Source organism: Salvelinus alpinus, chromosome 1 (assembly GCF_045679555.1).
Source record: "Salvelinus alpinus chromosome 1, SLU_Salpinus.1, whole genome shotgun sequence".
NCBI lineage: Eukaryota > Metazoa > Chordata > Actinopteri > Salmoniformes > Salmonidae > Salvelinus > Salvelinus alpinus.
In genome coordinates this window covers 105,931,083-105,958,054 of record NC_092086.1, presented here as the reverse complement: position 1 = coordinate 105,958,054, position 26,972 = coordinate 105,931,083, and the positions used below count along the sequence as shown (strand labels likewise).

The following is a 26,972-nucleotide window of genomic DNA, read 5'->3' as shown; positions in this document are numbered from 1 at the left end:
CTGGGTTATAGAGCATCTTAGTTTATGTTTTTCAAACAGCATTAGATTACCCATTAATTACTTGCTTGTGTTCACAACAGTCTTGGGAGCTATTAGCATAAGTGAAGTTGCCTGAAGGATTCTAGATGAAATCTGCATTAGCATGGTCACACGGCAAAGTGTTGGAGTCAGTGACTGTTCCTAGTGGTGCCTTTGCTCTAGTAATAAACGTGTTTGAACCCAGTCAGGGGAGTGACAGCCTTGCAGCTTTGCCGTCAGCTTGTCTCAACTCTGTGTCTGTGTGTTATTGTAAAGAGACTCCCCAAGACTGGCAGACTGACAGATTCAGGATAAAGAGTTTTTAACGGCTACATTGTCACAGCGTCCTCCGTTTGATCATTGTTCACTGATTACATTGATCTTGGCTGCAGTCAACCCAGGGTGCTATGCTTTTAATGTAAAGCACAAATGAGAGGGTTGATTGTTGTCAGGTCATTTTAGAGATGGGGATAGTTTGTCTGGCTAGATGAGCGTTAGTTATCCAATTGATACATTGTTTTTCTTACTGGCGTAATCAGCTATTGTCTTGCTGCATTGTTTAACTGGATCAGCAGAAGTGCTGCTCAGGACAACGTCATCTCGCCGAGTGTACCGTTAAATGAAAGTCAACCTCAATGTGACCCACCAGATTCAGAAGCTTGAAAACCCCATTAGAAAAAAAGTTTGAAAACTCCATTTTGTTTTATTTCAGTTTTAGTTTTACGTATATAATAACCTTGGGCTGTGAGCACATGTTCATTCAATACCCGCCTGTGACTGCTGCATAACATAGCGCCTCTTCAACACAGCATGTTCCACTATAGATTGGAGAAGTGGGGCATGATCGATCAATCAATCAAATTTATTTTTAAAGCCCTTTTTACAGTACCAGTCAAAAGTTTGGACAACGCTACTCATTCCAAGGTGTTTCTTTATTTTGACTATTTTCTACATTGTAGAATAATAGTGAATACATCAAAACTATGAAATAACACACATGGAATCATGTAGTAACCAAAAAAGTGTAAACAACAATACAGTTTTAAGAAAAATAAGTGACTGTCTCTCATGAGAACTGCCACAGGAAAGGAAGACCCAGAGTTACCTCTGCTGTTCATTAGAGTTAACAGCCTCAGAAATTGCATTCCAAATAAGTAAAAAATAGAAAAGTACAAAAAAAATACGAACAAAAATCAAGTAGTTACAGAGCAGCAGTAAAATAACAGTAGCGAGGCTATATATAGGGGGTACCGGTACAGAGTCAATGTGGAGGCTATATACAGGGGGTACCGGTACAGAGTCAATGTGGAGGCTATATACAGGGGGTTCCGGTACAGAGTCAATGTGGAGGCTATATACAGGGGGTACCGGTACAGAGTCAATGTGGAGGCTATATACAGGGGGTACCGGTACAGAGTCAATGTGGAGGCTATATACAGGGGGTTCGAGTACAGCGTCAATGTGGAGGCTATATACAGGGGGTACCGGTACAGAGTCAATGTGCGGGGCCACAGGTTAGTCTAGGTAATTGAGGTAATATGTACATGTAGGTAGAGTTAAAGTGACTACGCATAGATAATAACCAGAGAGAAGCAGCAGCGTAAACGAGAGGGGGGGGGGGGACAATGCAAATAGTCTGGGTAGCCATTTGATTAGATGTTCAGGAGTCTTATGTCTTGGGGGTAGAAGCTGTTAAGAAGCCTTTTGGACCTAGACTTGGAGCTCCAGTACTGCTGCGGTGCATTAGCAGAGAGAACAGTCTATGACTATTTTTGGGCCTTCCTCTGACACCGCCTGGTATAGAGGTCCTGGATGGCAGGAAGCTTGACCCCAGTGATGTATTTGGCCGTACGCATTACCCTCTGTAGTGCCTTGCAGTCGGAGGCCGAGCAGTTACCATACCAGGCAGTGATGCAACCAGTCAGGATGCGCTCGATGGTGCAGCTGTCAAACTTTTTGAGGATCTGAGGACCCATGCCAAATCTTTTCAGTCTCCTGTGGGGGGATAGACTTTGTCATGCCCTATTCATGGCTGACTTGGTGTGTTTGGACCATGATAGTTTGTTGTTGATGTGGACACCAAGGAACTTGTAGCTCTCAACCTTCTCCACCACAGCTCCGTCGTTGAGAATTGGGGCGTGCTCGGTCCTCCTTTTCCCGCAGTCCACAATTATCTACTTTGTCTTGATCACGTTGAGGGAGAGGTTGTTATCCTGGCACCACACTCTCTGACCTCCTCCTTATTGGCTGTCTCATTGTTGTCGGTGATCAGGCCTACCACTGTTGTGTCGTCGGCAAACTTAATGATGGTGTTGGAGTCGTGCCTGGCCGTGCAGTCATGAGTGAACAGGGAGTACAGGAGGGGACTGTGCACGTCCCCTGCGTGAATCAGGCCTTCATGGTCAAATTGTTACTAAAGGACACCAATAAGAAGAAGAGACTTGCTTGGGCCAAGGAACACGAGCAACGGACATTAGACCGGTGGAAATCTGTCCTTTGTTCTGATTGGTCCAAATTTGAGATTTTTGGTTCCAACCGCTGTTTCTTTCTTTCTTTGTGAGACGCAGAGTAGGTGAACGGATGTTCTCTGCATTTGTGGTGCTTTGCTGGTGACACTGTCTGTAATTTATTTAGAATTCAAGGCACACTTAACCAGCATGGCTACCACAGCATTCTGCAGCGATACACAATCCCATCTGGTTTGCACTGTTTTTCAACAGGACAATGACCCAACACACCTCCAGGCTGTAAGGGCTATTTGACCAAGAAGGAGAGTGATGGAGTGCTGCATCAGATGACCTGGCCTCCACAATCACCCGACCTCAACCCAATTGAGATGGTTTGGGATGAGTTGGACCGCAGAGTGAAGGAAAAGCAGCCAACAAGTGCTCAGCACATGTGGGAACTCCTTCAAGTCTGTTGGAAAAGCATTCCAGGCAAAGCTGGTTGAGAGAATGCCAAGAGTGTGCAAAGCTGTCATCAAATGCAAAGGGTGGCTACTTTGAAGAAAACATATATTTTGATTTGTTTAACACTTTTTTGGTTACTACATGATTCCATATGTGTTATTTCATAGTTTTGATGTCTTCACTATTATAATACAATGTCGAAAATTAAAATATATATATATTTTTTGACGGGTACTGTACATCAGCAGTTGTCAAACAGTTCTATACAGATACCCAGTCTAAAACCCCAAAGAGCAAGCAATGCAGATAAAAGCACAGTGATTAACAGGAAAAGCTCCCTTGAAAGGCAAGAGTATATGCGCATGAAAGCCAGATCGTTCTTCAAGACGTTCGATCATTCATAGATGACCAGCAGGGTCAAATAATTAACCGCAGTGGCTACAGAGGTTTCAACAGGAGAGAGAGAGAGAGAGAGAGAGAGAGAGAGAGAGAGAGAGAGAGAGAGAGAGAGAGAGAGAGAGAGAGAGAGAGAGAGAGAGAGAGAGAGAGAGAGAGAGAGAGAGAGAGAGAGAGAGAGAGAGAGAGAGAGAGAGAGAGAGAGAGAGAGAGAGAGAGAGAGAGAGAGAGAGAGAGAGAGAGAGAGAGAGAGAGAGAGAGAGAGAGAGAGAGAGAGAGAGAGAGAGAGAGAGAGAGAGAGAGAGGTCAGGGTTCCGTAGCCACAGACAGAAACAGCATGATGCTCTATGAGGGCTGCACCTATCATACCATCACAATAACTCAATGATTGGATAGTGTTGCTCTGGCGAGCCAGGACTTTCTTTTGGGTAATAGCAGTCAATCACAGATCAGATCAAGCTACAAGGCAGTTTGCAGGCCCTGTAGTACATTACATTATGTAATGCTCACTCACATCCTGGTCTCACATGCTGCGAAGGAAGATACAAGTCATTCAGTTCTTTCTTCTTCAAAAGATAAACACACAATTTGTCCTCTATAGCCCTAGATGGGACCAAAGTTATTTATCCATATTCTTGAATCACTTAGGTCAGACCTAGACTGGGCCGAAGTTATTTGTTCTTGATTCACTTAGGTCATTCACAAAGTTCCTCCATCGAGTTTAGTTCCATTTTCAGGCGTATTTCATTAGGAATTAACTTCTGGCATTTTGTATTATTGTAGATCCACCAGTAGATGGGCACATTATCTTTCGGGGCCAATATGAAAGACGAAAAACAAGCTCTAGTACGTTTAGTTTATTATTGGGGACACGTCTTTCCCTGTGGAGGTTGGTGCTGCACGTGTTTAACTCTACAGACGCTTCTAGCTGCTCTACTTCCTGTGGAGGTTGGTGCTGCACGTGTTTAACTCTACAGACGCTTCTAGCTGCTCTACTTCCTGTGGAGGTTGGTGCTGCACGTGTTTAACTCTACAGACGCTTCTAGCTGCTCTACTTCCTGTGGAGGTTGGTGCTGCACGTGTTTAACTCTACAGAAGCTTCTAGCTGCTCTACTTCCTGTGGAGGTTGGTGCTGCACGTGTTTAACTCTATAGACGCTTCTAGCTGCTCTACTTCCTGTGGAGGTTGGTGCTGCACGTGTTTAACTCTACAGACGCTTCTAGCTGCTCTACTTCCTGTGGAGGTTGGTGCTGCACGTGTTTAACTCTACAGAAGCTTCTAGCTGCTCTACTTCCTGTGGAGGTTGGTGCTGCACGTGTTTAACTCTACAGAAGCTTCTAGCTGCTCTACTTCCTGTGGAGGTTGGTGCTGCACGTGTTTAACTCTACAGACGCTTCTAGCTGCTCTACTTCCTGTGGAGGTTGGTGCTGCACGTGTTTAACTCTACAGACGCTTCTAGCTGCTCTACTTCCTGTGGAGGTTGGTGCTGCACGTGTTTAACTCTACAGAAGCTTCTAGCTGCTCTACTTCCTGTGGAGGTTGGTGCTGCACGTGTTTAACTCTACAGAAGCTTCTAGCTGCTCTACTTCCTGTGGCAGTTGGTGTAAATGTTATAGGATATGTCCCAAATTGCATCCTATTCCCTATATAGTGCTCTACTTTTGACCAGAGCCTATGAGGCACTATATAGGTAATAGGGTGCCATTTAGGAAGCAGCCATAGTCAACTACATTGTGCTAGCTGGCCACAAGCCCAATCTGTCTCTCCCTCTCTCTCAATCTGGCCAATTAATTCCCTGCCAGAGGAACAAGCTAATTAAAACAGGGACTGAAGCACCCCTACAATGTCACTACATGGAGTTAGCACATTAGGTTGGGTGTGCTGCTACAGTTCTGCTCTTCAATCTGTCTGGAGAGCTGAAAGACTATAGGCCCCATGGGTCAATATACTGTGGAACCAAGTTGTGCAGAATGGAACACAAGAACAGAACACTGGTGTTTAGTTTGGATTGAGGATGACTGTTAGTGTTCCATGCCATAGTTCCAGTTCACAAACAAGCATGTTATTGGCCTCATTAGACTATTATTTCTGCTGAATGCAGCATGGTCTGAATTTTTTAATACATCCAAAAGACATACAGTGAATCATATTGAACTCAGTCTTGGAGTTCAGTCCAGCGCCTTATCCATACTCTATTTCTAGTTGTTGATTGTGAAGGTGATGCATCATCTTCATCCGTATTCATTCTCCACTTCCATCATCTGGACTTATTTCAGCAAAATGTGAAATGGGACACAGTAGAGGGGAGGGGAAGGGAAGTGAGGGGAGGGGAAGAGAACAGAGGAGAGGAGAACAGAGGAGAGGAGAGGAGAGGAGAGGAGAGGAGAGGAGAGGAGAGGAGAGGAGAGGAGAGGAGAGGAGAGGAGAGGAGAGGAGAGGAGAGGAGAGGAGAGGAGAGGAGAGGAGAGGAGAGGAGAGGGTGGCCTGTCTCACTCTATTGCCTGTAGCTCCTGCCAAGGATCTGTCTTTTATCAATACTGATTAAACACTTCTGATGGGTTCTGAGGCCACTGACACTCCTTGAGAAGAATACTTTGGAATGAGTTAATGATTTCATCCCAACTCTATTCCCTATTTAGTGCACTAATTTTGACCAAAGCCCTATGGGCCATTCGGGACACACACAATATATCATCCTTTTCTAAGATAGTACTATTGGTATTGCCCTCGGGTAGCCTGCTTCTGGTCTCAGGTTCAGGAGTGGCTGAAAAAGCATACCATTAATCTAAAATTGACTCTAGAAATAGCATTGTTGAGAGATCTGGAGAGATCTGGTCAGTCAATCGCTAATATATTATTACTCTTAGCAAAAGTATTTATCTTCAACTCACAATCGGTGGACTCTATTCGATAAGATAGATTTAAATTGTATGTTAAACATCACAGCATAGTTAAAAGATATATGGCGCATAGAAATCCAAAGAGGGTGGCCAGCAGAGATAGGTGAGGTTTGGATGGTGTAACTGGAGATGAGTGGGAGGTTATGCTGATGCCTCACTTTACCCTGCCTCTATGTACATATCTACCTCAAATACCTCGTACCTCTGCACATTGATGTGGTACTCCCTGTATATAGATCTATTCTTGTGTATTTACTTTGATTCCACTTGTGGTACTATTTTGTTTGTATTTTTAAACACTGCATCGTAAGCAAGCATTACACAATAATGTCTACACCGGTTGTATTTTGCCATTTGACAATTTTGTATTTATTTGATTTGTCGATGTGCCCTTGAGCGGGGCGCTTGACCCTGGTTGCTCCTGTGGGTCACTCTGGATGGGAACATCTGCTAAATGACAAAAATGTCATGTAAATGTTGAGCGGCTTCACTGCAGGTGTATTATATGTTTTATAATTCAATAGAAAAAAGAAAAAAAGTACTATTATGTAGCAACATGTTAAGTAGAGAATCTAGCTTTTAGTACATACAGTGGGGAGAACAAGTATTTGATACACTGCCGATTTTGCAGGTTTTCCTACTTACAAAGCATGTAGAGGTCTGTAATTTTTATCATAGGTACACTTCAACTGTGAGAGACGGAATCTAAAACAAAAATCCAGAAAATCACATTGTATGATTTTTAAATAATTAATTTGCATTTTATTGCATGACATAAGTATTTGATCACCTACCAACCAGTAAGAATTCCGGCTCTCACAGACCTGTTAGTTTTTCTTTAAGAAGCCCTCCTGTTCTCCACTCATTACCTGTATTAACTGCACCTGTTTGAACTCGTTACCTGTATAAAAGACACCTGTCCACACACAATCAAACAGATTCCAACCTCTCCACAATGGCCAACACCAGAGAGCTGTGTAAGGACATCAGGGATAAAATTGTAGACCTGCACAAGGCTGGGATGGGCTACAGGACAATAGGCAAGCAGCTTGGTGAGAAGGAAACAACTGTTGGCGCAATTATTAGAAAATGGAAGAAGTTCAAGATGACGGTCAATCACCCTCGGTCTGGGGCTCCATGCAAGATTTCACCTCGTGGGGCATCAATGATCATGAGGAAGGTGAGGGATCAGCCCAGAACTACACGGCAGGACCTGGTCAATGACCTGAAGAGAGCTGGGACCACAGTCTCAAAGAAAACCATTAGTAACACACTACGCCGTCATGGATTAAAATCCTGCAGCGCACGCAAGGCCCCCCTGCTTAAGCCAGTGCATGTCCAGGCCTGTCTGAAGTTTGCCAATGACCATCTGGATGATCCAGAGGAGGAATGGGAGAAGGTCATGTGGTCTGATGAGACAAAAATAGAGCTTTTTGGTCTAACTCCACTCGCCGTGTTTGGAGGAAGAAGAAGTATGAGTACAACCCCAAGAACACCATCCCAACCGTGAAGCATGGAGGTGGAAACATCATTCTTTGGGGATGCTTTTCTGCAAAGGGGACAGGACGACTGCACCGTATTGAGGGGAGGATGGATGGGGCCATGTATCGCGAGATCTTGGCCAACAACCTCCTTCCCTCAGTAAGAGCATTGAAGATGGGTCGTGGCTGGGTCTTCCAGCATGACAACGACACGAAGCACACAGCCATGGCAACTAAGGAGTGGCTCCGTAAGAAGCATCTCAAGGTCCTGGAGTGGCCTAGCCAGTCTCCAGACCTGAACCCAATAGAAAATCTTTGGAGGGAGCTGAAAGTCCGTATTGCCCAGCGACAGCCCCGAAACCTGAAGGATCTGGAGAAGATCTGTAGGGAGGAGTGGGCCAAAATCCCTGCTGCAGTGTGTGCAAACCTAGTCAAGAACTACAGGAAACGTATGATCTCTGTAATTGCAAACAAAGGTTTCTGTACCAAATATTAAGTTCTGCTTTTCTGATGTATCAAATACTTATGTCATGCAATAAAATGCAAATTAATTACTTAAAAATCATACAATGTGATTTTCTGGATTTTCGTTTTAGATTCCGTCTCTCATAGTTGAAGTGTACCTATGATAAAAATTACAGACCTCTACATGCTTTGTAAGTAGGAAAACCTGCAAAATCGGCAGTGTATCAAATACTTGTTCTCCCCACTGTATATTATGTCTCTAAAAAACAAATAAAGCATTACTTTGGGATGTAAGTATTGTTGTTGTTTTTTACGTGGGATTTCTATGGAAATCCTCCTTGGAATAAGTTTGACACCCCTGGTTTAGAGATAGATAAATTAGCTATGGTACCTGTAAGCCTGTTCTGCGAAGGTGGCTCTAACACGAGGAAAGGTGAGTTTATTGTCGAGGTTCAGTGGATGTGAGCCACACAGGTATTCAGCATTAACCTCCAGTTTCCTCCACCGCACCATGATGTCTGTGCATGACTGAACACAGAGTCAGTCAGAGATGTGGCTAAAGGCAGTGAAATGCCTAACTCTGAACACCATTTTTTTTATTGTTTTTTCAAACTCTGTTCTAGTTTTCAACGAGTCTCATCTCATTAGTGATGATCAAATCAGCTTTTACTCCTCTGCTCTCTTTTTGGAGTGCACTTCTCACCCTCAAACACTATAATTGAAATGCTTTTCACACTGAATACTCAACAAACAACCTCATGTACACTCATTGAGAGATAGTGATTGTAGGTTGGTCACGATGAGAGTGTGTGCGAACTACTAATGAGAGGTTTGCAAGCTGTATGATTAACATAATACAAAAATCCCCATCAAAATGAGTCAGTTTAGATATCTGTTTTTGCATGGGCCTCAGGGGTGCGTGCTGGAGGTATGGAGGTCATTTTGTGCCAACAAAAAAAAAGGGGGTAAAATATTGTCCAAATTTTTTTCTTTATGAGCTTTCTTATTTCTCCTAGATATAGGACAGACACTTCAAAACCTTATTCATTGTGATTTCTCCTAGATATAAGACAGACAAGTCAAAACTGTATTCCTTGTGATTTCTCCTAGATATAAGACAGACGCTTTAAAACCTTATTCCCTGTGATCTCTTCTAGATATAGGACAGGCGCTTTAAAACCTTATTCCTTGTGATTTCTCCTAGATATAGCACAGAAGTAAAAAAAACGTATTCCTTGTGATTTCTCCTAGATATAGGACAGACACTTCAAAACCCTATTCCCTGTGATCTCTTCTAGATATAGGACAGGCGCTTTAAAACCTTATTCCTCATGATTTATTTTTTGACTGTCTGCTTTGCCATTCATGAATGTGTTATTCAATGCGTTTCTATGGGCTATAGTAGTAAAGGCCAAAATTCAGTATGTTATCAAATAATGTTTCATTATTTTGGGGGATACCTACAGGGGTCCTACAATTCTAAATAAAATAGCTAAATGATCCATGGTATGACCAATTTAAAACACGCCTAAAACAAGCATTAAAGCTTATTTGGCCCTAGCACGGTTTTGTAATATTTGTTTCTTATTCTTCTGTTTTTAATGTCATAAGAGATAAGCCAACTTTGTCTGTGTGTGTGTGTGCATTTGTTTGCTTGTGCATGTAATCACGCACCCCTAGCATGTGTGTGAGCATTTGGTCATATGCGTACGTGCATGCCAATGTGTGTGTGTGGGTTTTTATTGTAATCTAAACCTCCAGTCATAATCATTAAAGTGTATGGAGCATGAACAGGTCTCTGAGAGTCTCTGTATCTAAACAACACGAGTCACCAGCTTGTTTTATTACTGAGGCGGACATAACTGCAATACAATACATAACAGACATAACTGCAATACAACACCCAATCTGACATCATCAGAGCAAAAATGCTTGATCACATGGGGGCCATGTTAGAGGTGGTCAATGATTCTCTTCTCTTCTCATCTAGTGAAAGTACTGCAAAGTGCAGCTCCTATTTGAATAGTATGGCATGCTCCTTAGTAGTAATTATTTACACATGGGCTTCTTCAATGTGACAAGAACACCCTGCTTTTGCAGTTTGGTTTATCAATACTTTGGTTTTACAACATATTACAGTTGATTTCAAGTCACTCTGTAACATGTTTTGTGATATTGTTTTGGTCTTGGTGTTTTGATCTCTTCTAATAAAGCCATAGCACACATTAGTGGTGTTGGAACATAACAGTGATCTGCGTTATTTTACAGTGATGTCATTAGAATGGTGATGACATCCTGTGATGTCACCACAATGGTGTCGATGGTGTTTCTATCGCTGCTTACAATATTGTGTCAACTCACTTTAAGTATGATTCCTCCTTGATAATGTTCTTTGGAGGTAATATGCTGAGTTACTACTAGTCCAGAGCTCAAAGACTAATCCTTTGCTTTGTGTTTCATGTTTGCTTGATAGACAGCTGTGATCGCCCACTGGTGTCCAACCTGCCCCAGTCCTCCTTCAGAAGCTCCTCACAGTTATCCAACAGCCATGGGCCCGGCTTCGCTAAAGTCAACAGGAGAGATGGTGAGTACTGGACTTTTGATACATACACTCTTGAATAAGAAATAGTTCCAAAAGGGTTCTTCAGCTGTCCCCATAGGAGAACCCTTTTTGGTTTCAGGTAGAACCCTTTTGGGTTCCAAGTAGAGCCGTGTGTGGAAAATGGTTCTTCATGGAAGAACCATTTTAGGTTCTATATAGAAAAAAAGGTGCTAAGAGTGTACCATTCTACTGCAGTAGTTCTGAGGAAACGGGTTGTGTAGTCCCAATGGCTTTTTGCAATGCTTCACACACATTGACCTCATCCATTCCCCATTTCAAGTTGGAGTAAAGGATGGGAAAAATAATAAGGCATTGTTTGGCTTGAGAAAAGAGTCTGATATAGACACTGTATTGATTGTAGTATCCCCCACTGTTATTGGGAGGCTGTGTTCCAGCCGTACACTGTGGTGTTGAGGCTCAGCTGATCATTGCGGAGAGGGAGAAAAGGATTGGGTTCCCCATAGGACTGTGCATAAAGAACATCAAAGGCAGGTTTCAGCAGCAGTAGCACAGGATCCAGATGATTTACTTTGAGAGAGAGATGCTGTTGTTACCACATCCCTTCAGAGTAGCGTACCCAGCTGGTCACCTACTGTAAGTAGATATTGGAGTACATCATCATAAGCTCCAATGCAAGGTCGCCCACCATTACCATCTGAATGGCGATTCATCCAAACAAAATAAATGAAGAGGGGATTGGATGGTATGCTGGATGCTGATATAGGGTGTGCTTGCCTTGCTTACATGGGGAAATGCTATCACGGTGGTTCTTTGTTTGAATGTTTTAAAACGAGTAGGGTTTATCTATTTTGTTTCTAGTTTGAAAGCAGAAAATCATTTGGGAAAAGCAGGGATTTTTAGCAGCCACATAAGAGGGTCTGTGTGAATGATTTTGAGACCAAAGCAAACTAAGCTTGTTGGATGCTGCTTCCATGCTGTCTTTGATGGCTGTAGCAGTAAGCACACAGGGTTGGTTTTTCACTATTCCCATCTGAATTGATCTGGGTGGATCGATAGGTGTCTAAAACTCTATGGTATCATCAGTTTGGTATATTTCCCTGTGTTTGATCATGATGAATCAGTGTCAGTCAGGCTACTTGTTTTAGATGTCAGTTAATGTCTGCACCAGAGGTAGAAGATTGCTTAAAACCCTTTACACATGTGGGAATTGGCCTATATGGATTGGGCTAAAGTAAAATGTTTTTCTTACAGAAGAAATATGAAAAGCATATGCATAACCATGGTAGCAATTAAAAGGGAACAGTTTGGAAATTATGGGGAAATTACTAGACCAAATATGAGGACACAACAGTTCACCTGACACAAGACTGAATCCAAACATTACACTGTTGATTTTGTGTGTTTTATATTTACTGTACTTTTTGCCGCGTTGGTTGATAATGAAATCTTAAAATACTCTGGATACATTCGGTAACATGATAAGAATATTCCTAGAAAATGTAGCGTATGTGCAACATATGACAAAAAAAAGTACAAGGGTTTGAGTCAAAGGACTAACGGGTATCTCCAAGTGGCCACACACTTCTCCAAAGTGTGCACAGTTCCTAAGTCATTTCAATGCACTTTTATGACTCAAAGAAGATTCTTCAACTACTGTATAAGGTGTTTTTTCTCTTAGCTCTTCTAGCTGTGCCGTTGAGAAACTAGAGTAAACACAATTGTAGTTGTTTTGGTTGGAACACAGCCCTGCATCACACAATTACTGTTGTTGTTTACGCAATCCAAAAATGGTCCCATATAAAACGCAATCTGGGTGAGGCGAGCATCATTTGAAAGCTTGTTCTGTTGCCAACATGACTAGCTAAGATATAAAATATGATATTACAGTGTTAGGCTTTCACAAGGCAATTCGGAGAAACAGATAATTTGTGCGTATATAATTAAGTAATGAGTGCATTCAGGTGAGTGTGCCTCAGCAACATTCTCTCTTAATTTACAGCTTTTCCCTCACTCAGACATCAAATTTACAAAAATTGCCCAATTAGCAGGAGGGATTGGGGCAACTTCTTATCATGCAAGGTGCTCAAGTTCAGAACGGCTGTCAGTCAAAACCCATACAGAGTTGTGAAGTACAGAGCCAGAGCTCAGAGGTTGTCACGTTCCTGACCTATTTATGTTAGTTTGTTATGTGTGTTAGTTGGTCAGGACGTGAGGTTGGGTGGGCATTCTATGTTTTCTGTTTCTGTGTTGGTTTTTGGGTTGCCTGGTATGGCTCTTAATTAGAGGCAGGTGTTTGGCGTTCCTCTAATTAAGAGTCATATTTAGGTAGGCGTTGTCACAGTGTTCGTTGTGGGTGATTGTCTCCTGTGTTTGTGTATGTCGTTGCGCCACACGGGACTGGTTTCGGTTTGTTTGTTCAGTGTCATTTATGTGTAGGCTTTTTTCCCTGTTCGTGCGTTCTTCGTGGTTTATGTGAGTCCGTCGTTCAGATCTGTCTACACCGTTTATTTGTTTTGTTAGTGTATTAGTCGTGTTCGTGTTTTTGTTAATAAATCATGTCTACAAACTCCGCTGCATTTTGGTTCGATCCCTGCTCCTCCTCTTCTGATGAAGAGGAGGAGGAAAGCCGTTACAGAATCACCCACCATTCCAGAGCCAAGCAGCGGAGTAAACGGAGTAAGGGACAGGAAAAGAAGGAGGAATGGACTTGGGACGATATATTGGACGGAAAAGGTTGCTACACATGGGAGGAGATCCTGGCTGGTAGGGATCGCCTCCCATGGGAACAGCTGGAGGCACTGAGGAGAGCAGAGGCTACCGGAGAGAGGAACCGGAGTTATGAGGGAACGCGTCTTGCACGGAAGCCCAAAAAGCCCAAAAAGCCCGTGAGTAACACCCAAAAATTTCTTGGGGGGGGCTAAGAGGTAGTGGGCCAAGGGCAGGTAGGAGACCTGCGCCCACTTCCCAGGCTTACCGTGGAGAGCGGGAGTACGGGCAGGCGCCGTGTTACGCAGTAGAGCGCACGGTGTCTCCTGTACGAGTGCATAGCCCAGTGCGGGTTATTCCACCTCCCCGCACTGGTAGGGCTAGATTGGGTATTGAGCCAGGTGTCATGAGGCCGGCTCAACGCGTCTGGTCTCCAGTGCGTCTCCTCGGGCCGGCATACATGGCACCTGCCTTACGCATGGTTTCCCCGGTTCGCCTACATAGGCCGGTGCGGGTTATTCCACCTCCCCGCACTGGTCGGGCAACCGGGAGTATTCAACCAGGTAAGGTTGGGCAGGCTCAATGCTCAAGAGAGCCAGTACGCCTGCACGGTCCGGTATTTCCGGCGCCACCTCCCCGCCCCAGCCTAGTACCTACAGTGCCTACACTACGCACTAGGCTACCAGTGCGTCTCCTGAGCCCTGTTCCTCCTCCACGCACTCTCCCTGTAGTGCGTGTATCCAGTTCGGTGCCTCCAGTTCCGGCACCACGCACTAAGCCTCCTGTGCGTCTCCAGAGCCCTGTACACACTGTTTCTTCTCCCCCTACTAATCCTGATGTGCTTGCCCTCAGCCCGGTGTCACCAGTGCCGGTACCACGCACCAGGTATAGAGTGGGCTTTGAGAGTCCAGTGTGCCCTGTCCCTGCTCCCCGCACTAGTATGGAGGTGCGTGTCCTTAGCCCGGTGCCTCCAGTTCCGGCACCACGCACCAGGTCTACAGTGCGCATTATCCGGCCAGAGCCATCCGTCTCACCAGCGCCATCTGAGCCATCCGTCTCACCAGCGCCATCTGAGCCATCCGTCTCCCCAGCGCCATCTGAGCCATCCGTCTCCCCAGCGCCGTCTGAGCCATCCGTCTCCCCAGCGCCGTCTGAGCCATCCGTCTGCAATGAGCCTGCAAAGCCGCCCGTCTGCCATGAGCCTGCAAAGCCGCCCGTCTGCCATGAGCCTACAGAGCCGTCCGCCAGACAGGAGCCGCTAGAGCCGCCCGCCAGACAGGAGCCGCTAGAGCCGCCCGTCAGACAGGATCTGCCAGAGCCGCCAACCAGACAGGATCTGCCAGAGCCGCTAACCAGACAGGATCTGCCAGAGCCGCCAACCAGACAGGATCTGCCAGAGCCGCCAGCGAGCCATGAGCAGCCAGAGCCGTCAGAGAGCCATGAGCGTCGAGAGCCGTCAGCCAGCCATGAGCGTCGAGAGCCGTCAGCCTGCCATGAGCGTCGAGTGCCGTCAGCCAGCCATGAGCGTCGAGAGCCGTCAGCCAGCCATGAGCGTCGAGAGCCGTCAGCCAGCCATGAGCGTCGAGAGCCGTCAGCCAGCCATGAGCGTCGAGAGCCGTCAGCCTGCCATGAGCGTCGAGAGCCGTCAGCCTGCCATGAGCGTCCAGATTCGTCAGTCAGCCATGAGCTGCCCTTCAGCCTGAAACGGCTATATACCCAGAACTGCCCATCAGTCCAGAGCTGTCTCTCTGTCCGGAGCTGCCTTTCAGTCCAGAGTTGCCCCTCTATCATTATCTCCCTCTCTATCTTGATCTACCTCTATATTCTTATCTATCCCTCTGTCTTGATCTATCTCTCTGTCCCGGTGCTGTCCCTATCAGTGATGTTACTAAGAAGATTTTGTGGGGGTAAAAGGAGGGTGGACATTCTTAGGGGGAGATGGAGGCTAGGATGGATTATGGTGGGGTGGGGACCTCGCCCGGAGCCTGAGCCACCACCGTGGTCAGATGCCCACCCAGACCCTCCCCTAGACTTTGTGCTGGTGCGCCCGGAGTTCGCACCTTATGGGGGGGGTTATGTCACGTTCCTGACCTATTTATGTTAGTTTGTTATGTGTGTTAGTTGGTCAGGACGTGAGGTTGGGTGGGCATTCTATGTTTTCTGTTTCTGTGTTGGTTTTTGGGTTGCCTGGTATGGCTCTTAATTAGAGGCAGGTGTTTGGCGTTCCTCTAATTAAGAGTCATATTTAGGTAGGCGTTGTCACAGTGTTCGTTGTGGGTGATTGTCTCCTGTGTTTGTGTATGTCGTTGCGCCACACGGGACTGGTTTCGGTTTGTTTGTTCAGTGTCATTTATGTGTAGGCTTTTTTCCCTGTTCGTGCGTTCTTCGTGGTTTATGTGAGTCCGTCGTTCAGATCTGTCTACACCGTTTATTTGTTTTGTTAGTGTATTAGTCGTGTTCGTGTTTTTGTTAATAAATCATGTCTACAAACTCCGCTGCATTTTGGTTCGATCCCTGCTCCTCCTCTTCTGATGAAGAGGAGGAGGAAAGCCGTTACAGAGGTCATGTATAGCATGTTACTGTACAGCCACTGCATACCAATTTAGCCATTTATCACTGACCAAATCAGACATTTTCAACCTGTATACGGGTACGAGTGTATAGGATTAAATTACATTACAATCAGAAATCACCATAATTGAAACCAGATTTCTGGCTGTAATGATGTAATTGCAACCAGCTTTGCTCTGTGAGTGAACATTTCTAGTGATGGAGTACAGAACTGTAATCGGTTGTTTACAGGACATTGCAAAGATGCCTCTAAATAACCTCTCTTCTATTTGACCTTTGACTGTTTTCAAGCTCACTCTCTGTCCTTTCTGTGAATGGAGGAGACTCTAACAACATGGCATCCCAGAGGGTTGAAACGGTGATGCTGCTTAATTTATCCTACGAAGACGAGAATACAGTGACTCTCAAATTGCTTTTTTTTACAAGGCAGGGCACAAGACGACATAATCCCAGCTGTTCTAAGAAGAAATCAATGAATAAATGAATGAATCCATCTAATTTACAAATCTGCCTGCACATGTTCACACTTAGCATCCTCTAGCTAATGTTTCTCAGAAGATATTCACATTACTGATTTAATTTACTGACAAAATGAACAGTGGTAACTATCAAAAGCTTTAATACAGATGTAGAATCTTAACTTGATCACTCGTTTAAGCTTCTAAAGATAGTAATTTCCACTTTGAAATTTCAGACTTGATTTGCCCTTTCGAAAAATGTATCAACCACTACAAAAATGTTAATTAATTATAATCCACATAGTAACATTTGCTGTTGCTGCATGATTGTTTTCCTGCTGTAGCAAACTGGTTGAAATTAAGATCTGTTCAGTCCTGCTGGTATTGTATCTTCTCACCAGGCTTGTTTATTGAGAATGGTATTTCGTGATCTGACAACTAAGTTGATTGAAATAGTGAATTAAATATTCCCGTTCACCGATTGTAGTCAGAAAGCAGCAACATGAGAACAGGTGATACAGGTGGTGATATGATTGTATACAATGTATAGTCAGTAAGGTCATTGTATAAGAACATATCAAAATGGCACATTGTCTGATCCTTGCAAATTATATTGTTTGTTCTCAAACTGTCCGCAGAGTTGGATGGTCATCCACAGAGATCCTATTATGTAATTCTATGGGTTCACCCGTAGATCCTATTAAATGACTTAATTAAGAATTCTAATTCCTAATTCTATGGGTTCACCTTTCTAGTCAGTTCGGAAATAGAATGGTTTTCAGACCCCACCATTCTACACATTCTATCTACACATTCTAGAAAAAAAATTGTAGACCTCCACAAGTCTGGTTCATCCTTGGGAGCAATTTCCAAATGCCTGAAGGTACCATGTCCATCTGCACAAACAATAGTACGCAAGTATAAACACCATGGGACCACGTAGCCATCATACCGCTCAGGAAGGAGATGCGTTCTGTCTCCTACAGATTAATGTACTTTGGTGCGAAAAGTGCTAATTAATCCCAGAACAACAGCAAAGGACCTTGTGAAGATGCTGGAGGAAACAGGTACAAACATATCCATATCCACAGTAAAACAAGTCCTATATCGACATAACCTGAAAGGCCGCTCAGCAAGGAAGAAGCCACTGCTCCAAAACCACCATAAAAAAGCCAGACTACGGTTTGCAAATGCACATGGGGACAAAGATCGTACTTTTTGGAGTAGTGTCCTCTGGTCTGATGAAACAGAAATAGAACTGTTTGGCCATAATGACCATCGTTATGTTTGGAGGAAAAGGGGGGACGCTTGCAAGACGAAGAACACCATCCCAACCGTGAAGCACGGGGGTGGCAGCATCATGTTGTGGGGGTGCTTTGCTGCAGGAGGGACTGGTGCACTTCACAAAATAGATGGCTCCATGAGGAAGGAAAATGATGTGGATATATTGAAGAAACATCTCAAGACATCAGTCAGGAAGTTAAAGCTTGGTCACAAATGGGTCTTCCAAATGGACAATGACCACAAGCATACTTCCAAAGTTGTGGCAAAATGGCTTAAGGAAAACAAAGTCAAGGTATTGGAGTGGCCATCACAAACCCCGACCTCAATCCTATAGAAAATTTGTGGGCAGAACTGAAAAAGCGTGTGCAAGCAAGGAGGCCTACAAACCTGACTCAGTTACACCAGCTCTGTCAGGAGGAATGGGCCAAAATTCACCTAACTTATTGTGGGGAGCTTGTGGAAAGCTACCCAAAACGTTTAACCTAAGTTAAACAATTTAAAGGCAATGCTACCAAATACTAATTGAATGTATGTAAACTTCTGACCCACTGGGAATGTGATGAAAGAATAAAAGCTGAAATATATAATTCTCTCTACTTTTATTCTGACATTTCACATTCTTAAAATAAAGTGGTGATCCTAACTGACCTAGGACAGGGAATTTTTACTAGGATTAAATGTCAGGAATTGTGAAAAACTGAGTTTAAATGTATTTGGCTAAGGTGTATGTAAACTTCCGACTTCCTCTGTACATATGAGATGAGTAACGCAAGATATGTAAACATTATTAAAGTGGCTAGTGATCCATTTATTAAGTGGCCAATGATTTTAAGTCTGTGTAGGCAGCAGCCTCCCTGTTTGTGACGGCTGTTTAACAGTCTGATGGCCTTGAGAGAGGTGTTTTTCAGTCTCTCGGTCCCAGCTTTGATGCACCTGTACTGACTTCGCCTTCTGGATGGTAGCGGGGTGAACAGGCAGTGGCTCGGTTGGTTGTTGTCCTTGATGATCTTTTTGGCCATCAGGTGCTGTAGGTGTCCTGAAGGGCAGGTAGTTTGCCCCCGGTCATGCGTTGTGCAGACAGCACCACCCTTTGGAGAGCCTTGCAGTCGTGGGCAGTGCAGTTGCTGTACCAGGCGGTGATGCAGCCCGACAGGATGCTCTCAGGATGTTGTTACAATTACACCACGAGTCGTTAATCATGAAACACACACCCCCGCCCTTGTTCTCCCCGGAGAGATGTTTATTCCTGTCGGCGCGACGCACAAATAATCCAGGTGGCTGTACCGACTCCGACAGCATATCCAGAAAGAGCCATGTTTCTGTGAAACAGAGTATGTTACAATCCCTGATGTCTCTCTGGAAAGCAACCTTTGCACTAATTTTGTCTACCTTGTTATCTAGAGACATTAGCGAGTAATATACTTGGAAGCGGTGGGTGGTGTGCGCGCCTCCGAAGTCTGACCAGAAGACCGCTCCGTCTACATCTTCTTCGGCGGCGTTGTTTTGGGTCAGCCTCTGGAATCTGTTCAAATGCCCTGGGTGGTTTGGACAAATGATCTGCTTCGGGAAAGTTTTATTCCTGGTCGTAATGCTGATAAGTTGACGTTGCTCTGATATCCAATAGTTCTTCCCAGCTGTGTGTAATAACACTTAAGATTTTCTGGGCTAACAATATAAGAAATAATACAGGAAAAAAATATATATACTGCAGAGTTTCCTAAGGACTAGAAGCGAGGCGGCCCTTTCTGTCGGCGTCATCTTATCTTTTTATCTGTTTAACACTATACATGTCAACTACTACAGCGACTGAAAAGACTGCAACAATTAACAAAGTTAGTTTCAGAATGGGTGGCAAGGAATAAGTTAGTACTAAATATTTGAAAAACTAAAAGCATTTTATTTGGGACAAATAATTCACTAAACCCTAAACCTCAACTAAATGTTGTAATGAATAATGTGGAAATTGAGCAATTTGAGGTGACTAAACTGCCTGCAGTAACCCTGGATTGTAAACTGTCATGGTCAAAACATGTAGATACAACAGTAGCTAAGATTGGGAGAAGTCTGTCCACAATAAAGCGCTGCTCTGCCTTCTTAACAACACTATCAACAAGGCAGGTCCTACGGGCCCTAGTTTTGTCTCACCTGGACTACTGTTCAGTCGTGTGGTCAGGTGCCACAAAGGACTTAGGAAAATTACAAATGGTGTTTTATATTTTGTTTTAAATATAATGTAAGTGCCTTAATGTGTTTTGACCCCAGGAAGAGAAGGTGCTGCCTTGGCAGCAGCTAATGGGGATCCCTAATAAATACAAACATAAAGATGAGCAAAAAAGACTGTATGATATAAATAATACAAATACCAAGCTATATTGTGTCGTCCTAAAAGTGCACAGTTTGTATTATTTTGTACTAATACAATTACTCTGAGAAAGAGATTTTGTTTAACAAGTTTAAAAAAGTACTTTATGTGTCAAAATGGTTGGCACCTCTAAAGATTCTTATAAATAAATATGAACTAAATAAAATCTACATTAACATTCTACTTAAATTAACCTCAGTTTAAGGAACTGTGTTGTGGCCTTCCATAGCTTCCTTTTTCACTGGGGTATAAAAATGAGGTAACACGCATATACAATTGCTTTGTCATCCATCAGCATGGGTAATAGCAAAAAACTCACAAATAAAAATATACTAATTGTTGTTGACTTTCATAAATCAGGAAATGGGTGCAGAAAAACTACTGAAAAAAACAAATATACCACTTACTACTATAAGGGCAACAATTATGAAATTTAAAACCACTGGAACAGTGCTAAACTTGCCTGGTATTGGACGCATGTGTATCTTGTCCCCACGCACAGTGAGGAAGATATTTTGGAACGCAAAGAAAAGTGGTCACATTTGGAGAATTACAGAACTTGGTCGTATCTTGGGGTCACCAATTCTCCAAATCTACAATTAGACGCCATCTCCATGCCAATAGGCTCTTTGTAAGGGTTGCCATAAAACAGCCTTTCTTGAGAACAACCAACACATGTAAACAACTGGAGTTACAAAATTGCTCTTTGACCACGCACACCAGAGGTGGGTTTGGCCTCGAAAGGATGCATATGCAGAAGATAACAAGGGCCCCTAGGTATGTGGTTAAGGTCAACTGCATTATGAACTCTACAAAGTACCAGGACATTTTAGCCAAAACCCTGGTTGCCTCTGCCAAGAGGCTGAAACTTGGCCGCAAGTGGATCTTCCAGCAAGACAATGACCCCAAGCACACTTCAAAATCCACAAAGAAAATGGTTAATTGACCACAAAATCAACATTAGCAATGGCCATCTCAGTCTCGAGACTTGAACCTCATTGGAAACCGGTGGTTTGAATTGAACAGGGCAGTCCACAAGCACAGACCGAAGGACATCAAGGATCTGGAAAGATTCTGTATGGAGGAATGGTCTAAGATCCCTCCCAATGTGTTCTCCAATCTCATAAAACATTATAGAAAAAGTGCCGTTACCCTCGCAAGGGGAGGGTGGACAAAATATTGAAAACTAGGTGCCAATAATATAAAAAAATATATATTTGTTAACCAAAATATTTTTTTTTATTAATTAATTGTTGGACATAAGACTGTAAAAACACCAGAAATATGTTCCAATGTATTAATAAATAGATATGTGGTCTTATACAGTGCAGCATGTAGCCTAGAGGTTAGAACGTTTGACTAGCAACCGAAAGGTTGTAAGATCGAATCCCTGAGCTGACAAGGAAAACATCTGTTGTTCTACCCCTGAACAAGGCAGTTAACCCACTGTTCCTAGGCCGTCATTGAAAATAAGAAATTCTTCTTAACTGACTTGCATAGTTAAATAAAGGTTAAAATAAAAAAAATACATGTAAGCAAGGTTTGAAATTGTGTTTTAGTCAAATATTAAATCTGTTTGGGCTTCCTGTGGATATATTTACAGTCTACAAATGATATTATAATTATGTTCCAGCCTCCTGTCCAAAAAAATGGTACTGCGGCTCTATCTAGTGGATGATACCTGGAATAGGGTGCCATTTTGGACGCACCCCATAACAGGAAGAGGAGAAAAGTCTGAGTGATTTTATCTTCCTGGTTGGAAGGCCTGTCATACACAATATGACCAAATCTAAAGACCGAGGGTAGAGATTTATTGGAACAGAGAGTAAAGGGATTATTCAATTTAGATACCCTACAGCTACATTGGTGACTCGTGATGGAATTCACCACTGATCTGTGAAGAAAAGAAAAGTTGTATTTTGTAGAACCTCAGAAAAGGATAGTGTTTGCAGTACTGTGTGATTCCACTCAGTGTGGTAACCAACCATGGCTCTCTCTGTGGGGTACTTCTGATAAGGCAAAGCTGGTTGAAATCATAACATAATTTACAAGGTTGTGATGACATTATTTCAACAAGTTTTTCCCGCTGGGTAGTAGATATGGCATTAGAGAAATTTACGGACAAATGATTAGATGCCACCGATAATGTTTATATTTTAGTCAGATACAGTGCCTTCAGAAAATATTCATACCCCTTGACTTATTCCAAATTTTGTTGTTACAGCCTGAATTAAAAATGTATTAAATATATTTGTTTTCTCACCCATCTACACTCAATACCCCATAATAACAAAGTGAAAACGTGTTTTTAGACATTTTTGCAAATTTATTGAAAATCAAATGCAGAAATATCAAATGTAAATAAGTATTCACACCCCTGAATCAATACTTTGTAGAAGCACCTTTGGCGGCGATTGCAGCTTTGAGTCGTCTTGGGTATGTCTGTATCAGCTTTGCACATCTGGATTTGGGGATTTTCTCCTATTCTTTCATGCAGATTTACTGAAGTTTTGTTAAGTTAGATGTGGGGTGGTGGTGAACAGCGATGTTCAAGTCTTTCCACAGATTTTCAATGGGATTTAAGTCTGGCTGTGCCACTCAAGGACTTTCCCATTGTTGTTCTGAAGCCATTCCAGCGTTGCTTTGGCTGTATGCTTGGGGTCATTGTGCTGTTGGAACAGTAACCTTTGCACTAGTCTAAGGTAATTTGCCTGTATTTGGCTCCAGTCATTGTTCCCTCTATCCTTACCAGTCTCCCAGTCCCTGCCACTGAAAAGCATCCCCATAGCATGATGCTGCCACCCTCATGCTTCACGGTAGGGATGGTGGTAGACGGGTGAAGAGCTGTTCTTGGTTTTCTCCAGACAGCGTTTTACATTCATACCAAAGAGTTACATTTGTCTCATCAGACCACAGAATATTTTGCCTTATCTCAGGGTCTTTCATGTTTCTTTTTCCAGGTGTACTGTCATGTGCCTTTTTCTCAGGATAGGCTTCCATCTGGCCACTCTCCCTTAAAGCCCAGATTGGTGAAGTGCTGTTGTCCTTGTGGCAGGTTCTCCCATATTTTTTATTTATTTATTTCACCTTTATTTAACCAGGTAGGCTAGTTGAGAACAAGTTCTCATTTGCAACTGCGACCTGGCCAAGATAAAGCATAGCAATTTGACACATACAACACAGAGTTACACATGGAGTAAACAAAACATACAGTCAATAATACAGTAGAAAAATAAGTCTATATACAATGTGAGCAAATGAGGTGAGATAAGGGAGGTAAAGGCAAAAAAAGGCCATGGCGGCGAGGTAAATTCAATATAGCAAGTAAAACACTGAAATGGTAGATTTGCAGTGGAAGAATGTCAAAGTAGAAATAATGGGGTGCAAAGGAGCAAAATAAATAAATACAGAAGGGGAAGAGGTAGTTGTTTGGGCTAAATTATAGATGGGCTATGTACAGGTGCAGTAATCTGTGAGCTGCTCTGACAGCTGGTGCTTAAAGCTAGTGAGGGAGATAAGTGTTTCCAGCTTCAGAGATTTGTGCAGTTCGTTCCAGTCATTGGCAGCAGAGAACTGGGAGGAAAGACGACCAAAGGAGGAATTGGCTTCGGGGGTGACCAGTGAGATATACCTGCTGGAGCGCGTGCTACGAGTGGGTGCTGCTATGGTGACCAGTGAGCTGAGATAAGGCGGGGATTTACTTAGCAGAGACTTGTAGATAACCTGTAGCCAGTGGGTTTGTCGACGAGTATGAAGCGAGGGCCAACCAACGAGAGCGTACAGGTCGCAATGGTGGGTAGTGTATGGGGCTTTGGTAACAAAACGGATGGCACTGTGATAGACTGCATCCAGTTTGTTGAGTACAGTGTTGGAGGCTATTTTACAGATGACATCACCGAAGTCGAGGATCGGTAGGATGGTCAGTTTTACGAGGGTATGTTTGGCAGCATGAGTGAAGGATTCTTTGTTGCGATATAGGAAGCCGATTCTAGATGTATTTTTGGATTGGAGACGCTTAATGTGAGTCTGGAAGGAGAGTTTACAGTCTAACCAGACACCTAGGTATTTGTAGTTGTCCACGTATTCTAAGTCAGAGCCGTCCAGAGTAGTGATGCTGGACGGGCGAGCAGGTGCGGGCAGTGATCGATTGAATAGCATGCATTTAGTTTTACTTGCGTTTAAGAGCAGTTGGAGGCCACGGAAGGAGAGTTGTATGACATTGAAGCTCATCTGGAGGTTAGTTAACACAGTGTTCAAAGAGGGGCCAGAAGTATACAGAATGGTGTCGTCTGCGTAGAGGTGGATCAGAGAATCACCAGCAGCAAGAGCAACATCATTGATGTATACAGAGAAGAGAGTTGGCCCGAGGATTGAACCCTGTGGCACCCCCATAGAGACTGCCAGAGGTCCGGACAACAGGCCCTCTGATTTGACACACTGAACTCTATCAGAGAAGTAGTTGGTAAACCAGGCGAGGCAATCATTTGAGAAACCAAGGCTGTCGAGTCTGCCAATAAGAATGTGGTGATTGACAGTCGAAAGCCTTGGCCAGGTCGATGAATACGGCTGCACAGTAATGTCTCTTATCGATGGCGGTTATGATGTCGTTTAGGACCTTGTGAGCGTGGCTGAGGTGCACCCATGACCAGCTCTGAAACCAGAATGCATAGCGGAGAAGGTACGGTGGGATTCGAAATGGTCGGTAATCTGTTTGTTAACTTGGCTTTCGAAGACCTTAGAAAGACAGGGTAGGATAGATATAGCTCTGTAGCAGTTTGGGTCTAGAGTGTCACCCCCTTTGAAGAGGGGGATGACCATGGCAGCTTTCCAATCTTTGGGAATCTCAGACGATACGAAAGAGAGGTTGAACAGGCTAGTAATAGGGGTTGCAACAATTTCAGCAGATCATTTTAGAAAGATAGGGTCCAGATTGTCTAGCCCGGCTGATTTGTAAGGGTCCAGCCAAGGAACTCTGTAGTTCTGTCAAAGTGGTCATTAGGTTCTTGGTTACCTCCCTGGCCAAGATCCTTCTTGCCCGGTTGCTCAGTTTGGTCGGACAGCCAGCTCTAGGCAGAATCTGGGTAGTTCCATATTTTTTTCAATTTCCCAATGATGGAGACCACTGTGCTCTTGGAAACTTTCAATCTATAAATCAATTTGGAATGTCATAGCAAAGGCGTGTGGATAATTATGTAAATTAAATCTCTATATTTCATTTTAAATACATTTGCAAAAATTTCTAAAACATGTTTTCACTTTGTCATTATGTGGTATTGTGTGTAGGCGGGTGATTTAAAAAAAAATGTATTTATTTGTATCCATTTTGAATTCATGCTGTAACACTAACAAATGTGGAATAAGTCAAGGAATATGAATGTCTGAATACACTGTATATGATGTGTTTATTTGAATGGGCAGCAGCACAGCGGTGGTATAATGACCACGTTCCTGACCCTACATTAACCCTAATAACCATGCACAGTGGGAAAAGCAGCAGCCCTGTCCGTTCCAGTCAGGGACTAAAGAGAAGATCAGGGGAGATTTCCTTCATTTGAACAGACAGCACTGCAGATGGAGAGGGACAACACAATGGGAATCCAGGGATATGTCCCAAATGGCATCATATTCCCTATCTAGTGCACTGTGCACTACTTTTGAGCCCTGGTCCATTGATTGCACTAAATATGGAATAGGGTTCCATTTGGAACGCAACCCATACAGGCCTTCCCAGGAACTATTAGCAGCCATTAGCCTTCCCGTGGTAGCTAATAATTGCCCATTTTCAAGACAGAATAAAAATATGAATGTGTTAATTGCTTGAAAAAAAACACCTCTATATTCTGTCTCTGGTTTGCGTCCCAAATGGCACCATGTTATTATAGTGCTTTACTTTTTTCCCTATGTAGTGCACTACTTTTGACCAGGGCCAGAGTCTTCATAGCTGGATACCCTCCTGGTATTGTGTATTCTGCTCCTCTTTGTCTCCCCTACATGCTCTCTCTGCTCTCTATTCCATCACCAGTAATGAACAAAGGTCAACGTGTTCGCTCTCCCTCTCATCGCTGTGTCAATGGCAATGTCTGTCTGCTACTAAAGTTAAGTACTTATTAAACCAGGCCTTTCACTGCCTCATGTCCTAAATGCCAACCCATACAGGCAGCTTGTTGCCTTAACCCGGACCAGACCAGACAGTAGTGTGAGTACAACCAACAGACGGTTATATAAACGGTAAAGTAGGAATATTAAGGGTGGAGAATCAGGGGAGTCTGGTCCCTAAGTCCCTGTGGGGTTCCTGGAGACTATTTGCGTCAGCTTAGTTAGATGACATCAACTTGGTACCAAATGTTAAATGGTCTTTAACCTCGGTGTCTTTGTGTTGGGTACTTAAAAGGCTCTGTGTGTTCTCTCTGTATAGAGTAAAGCATGCTGCAGCTTATTGGGGCATTTCTATTGGCAGATGCGGTATGAGTCATTTCTGTACTAGGCCCTCTAGCTGTCTTGTGTTCTGTCTTTGTGCCGACCCTGCTGGAAGCCTGGGCAACTCCTCTAGACAGCTCTGCTCCCGTTCTGTCCATCTGGCGTCCGGGGCTCTGAGGCTGCACTTTGGCCCGACTCAGCACTTTATGCTTCCCTTCTCTCACAGACATTAGCACACTTCTCATCCTGTCGTACCTCCTTTCTCACGGCGGCGTCTCCATTCTACAGAGTGCCATTTCATCACTTCTCCTCATGTCTCTATCCGACTGGCTTTCCTCTCTCCCTCATGTCTCTATCCGGCTGGCTTCTCTCTCTCCTTCATGTCTCTATCCGGCTGGCTTCCCTCTCTCCTTCATGTCTCTATCCGGCTGGCTTCCCTCTC

At 43.7% G+C, this 26,972-nt stretch overlaps 1 protein-coding gene across 1 annotated transcript in view; it reads left to right on the top strand.

Annotated features, from left to right (window-relative positions):
* Positions 1 to 26,972, top strand: part of cntnap3 (contactin associated protein family member 3) — a 189,142-nt gene that overhangs the window by 21,393 nt on the left and 140,777 nt on the right. The window contains exon 2 of the mRNA XM_071374431.1: positions 10,643 to 10,753. Within this exon, the coding sequence (XP_071230532.1) occupies positions 10,643 to 10,753 (111 nt within the window). The remainder of the gene's footprint in view (positions 1 to 10,642; positions 10,754 to 26,972) is intronic.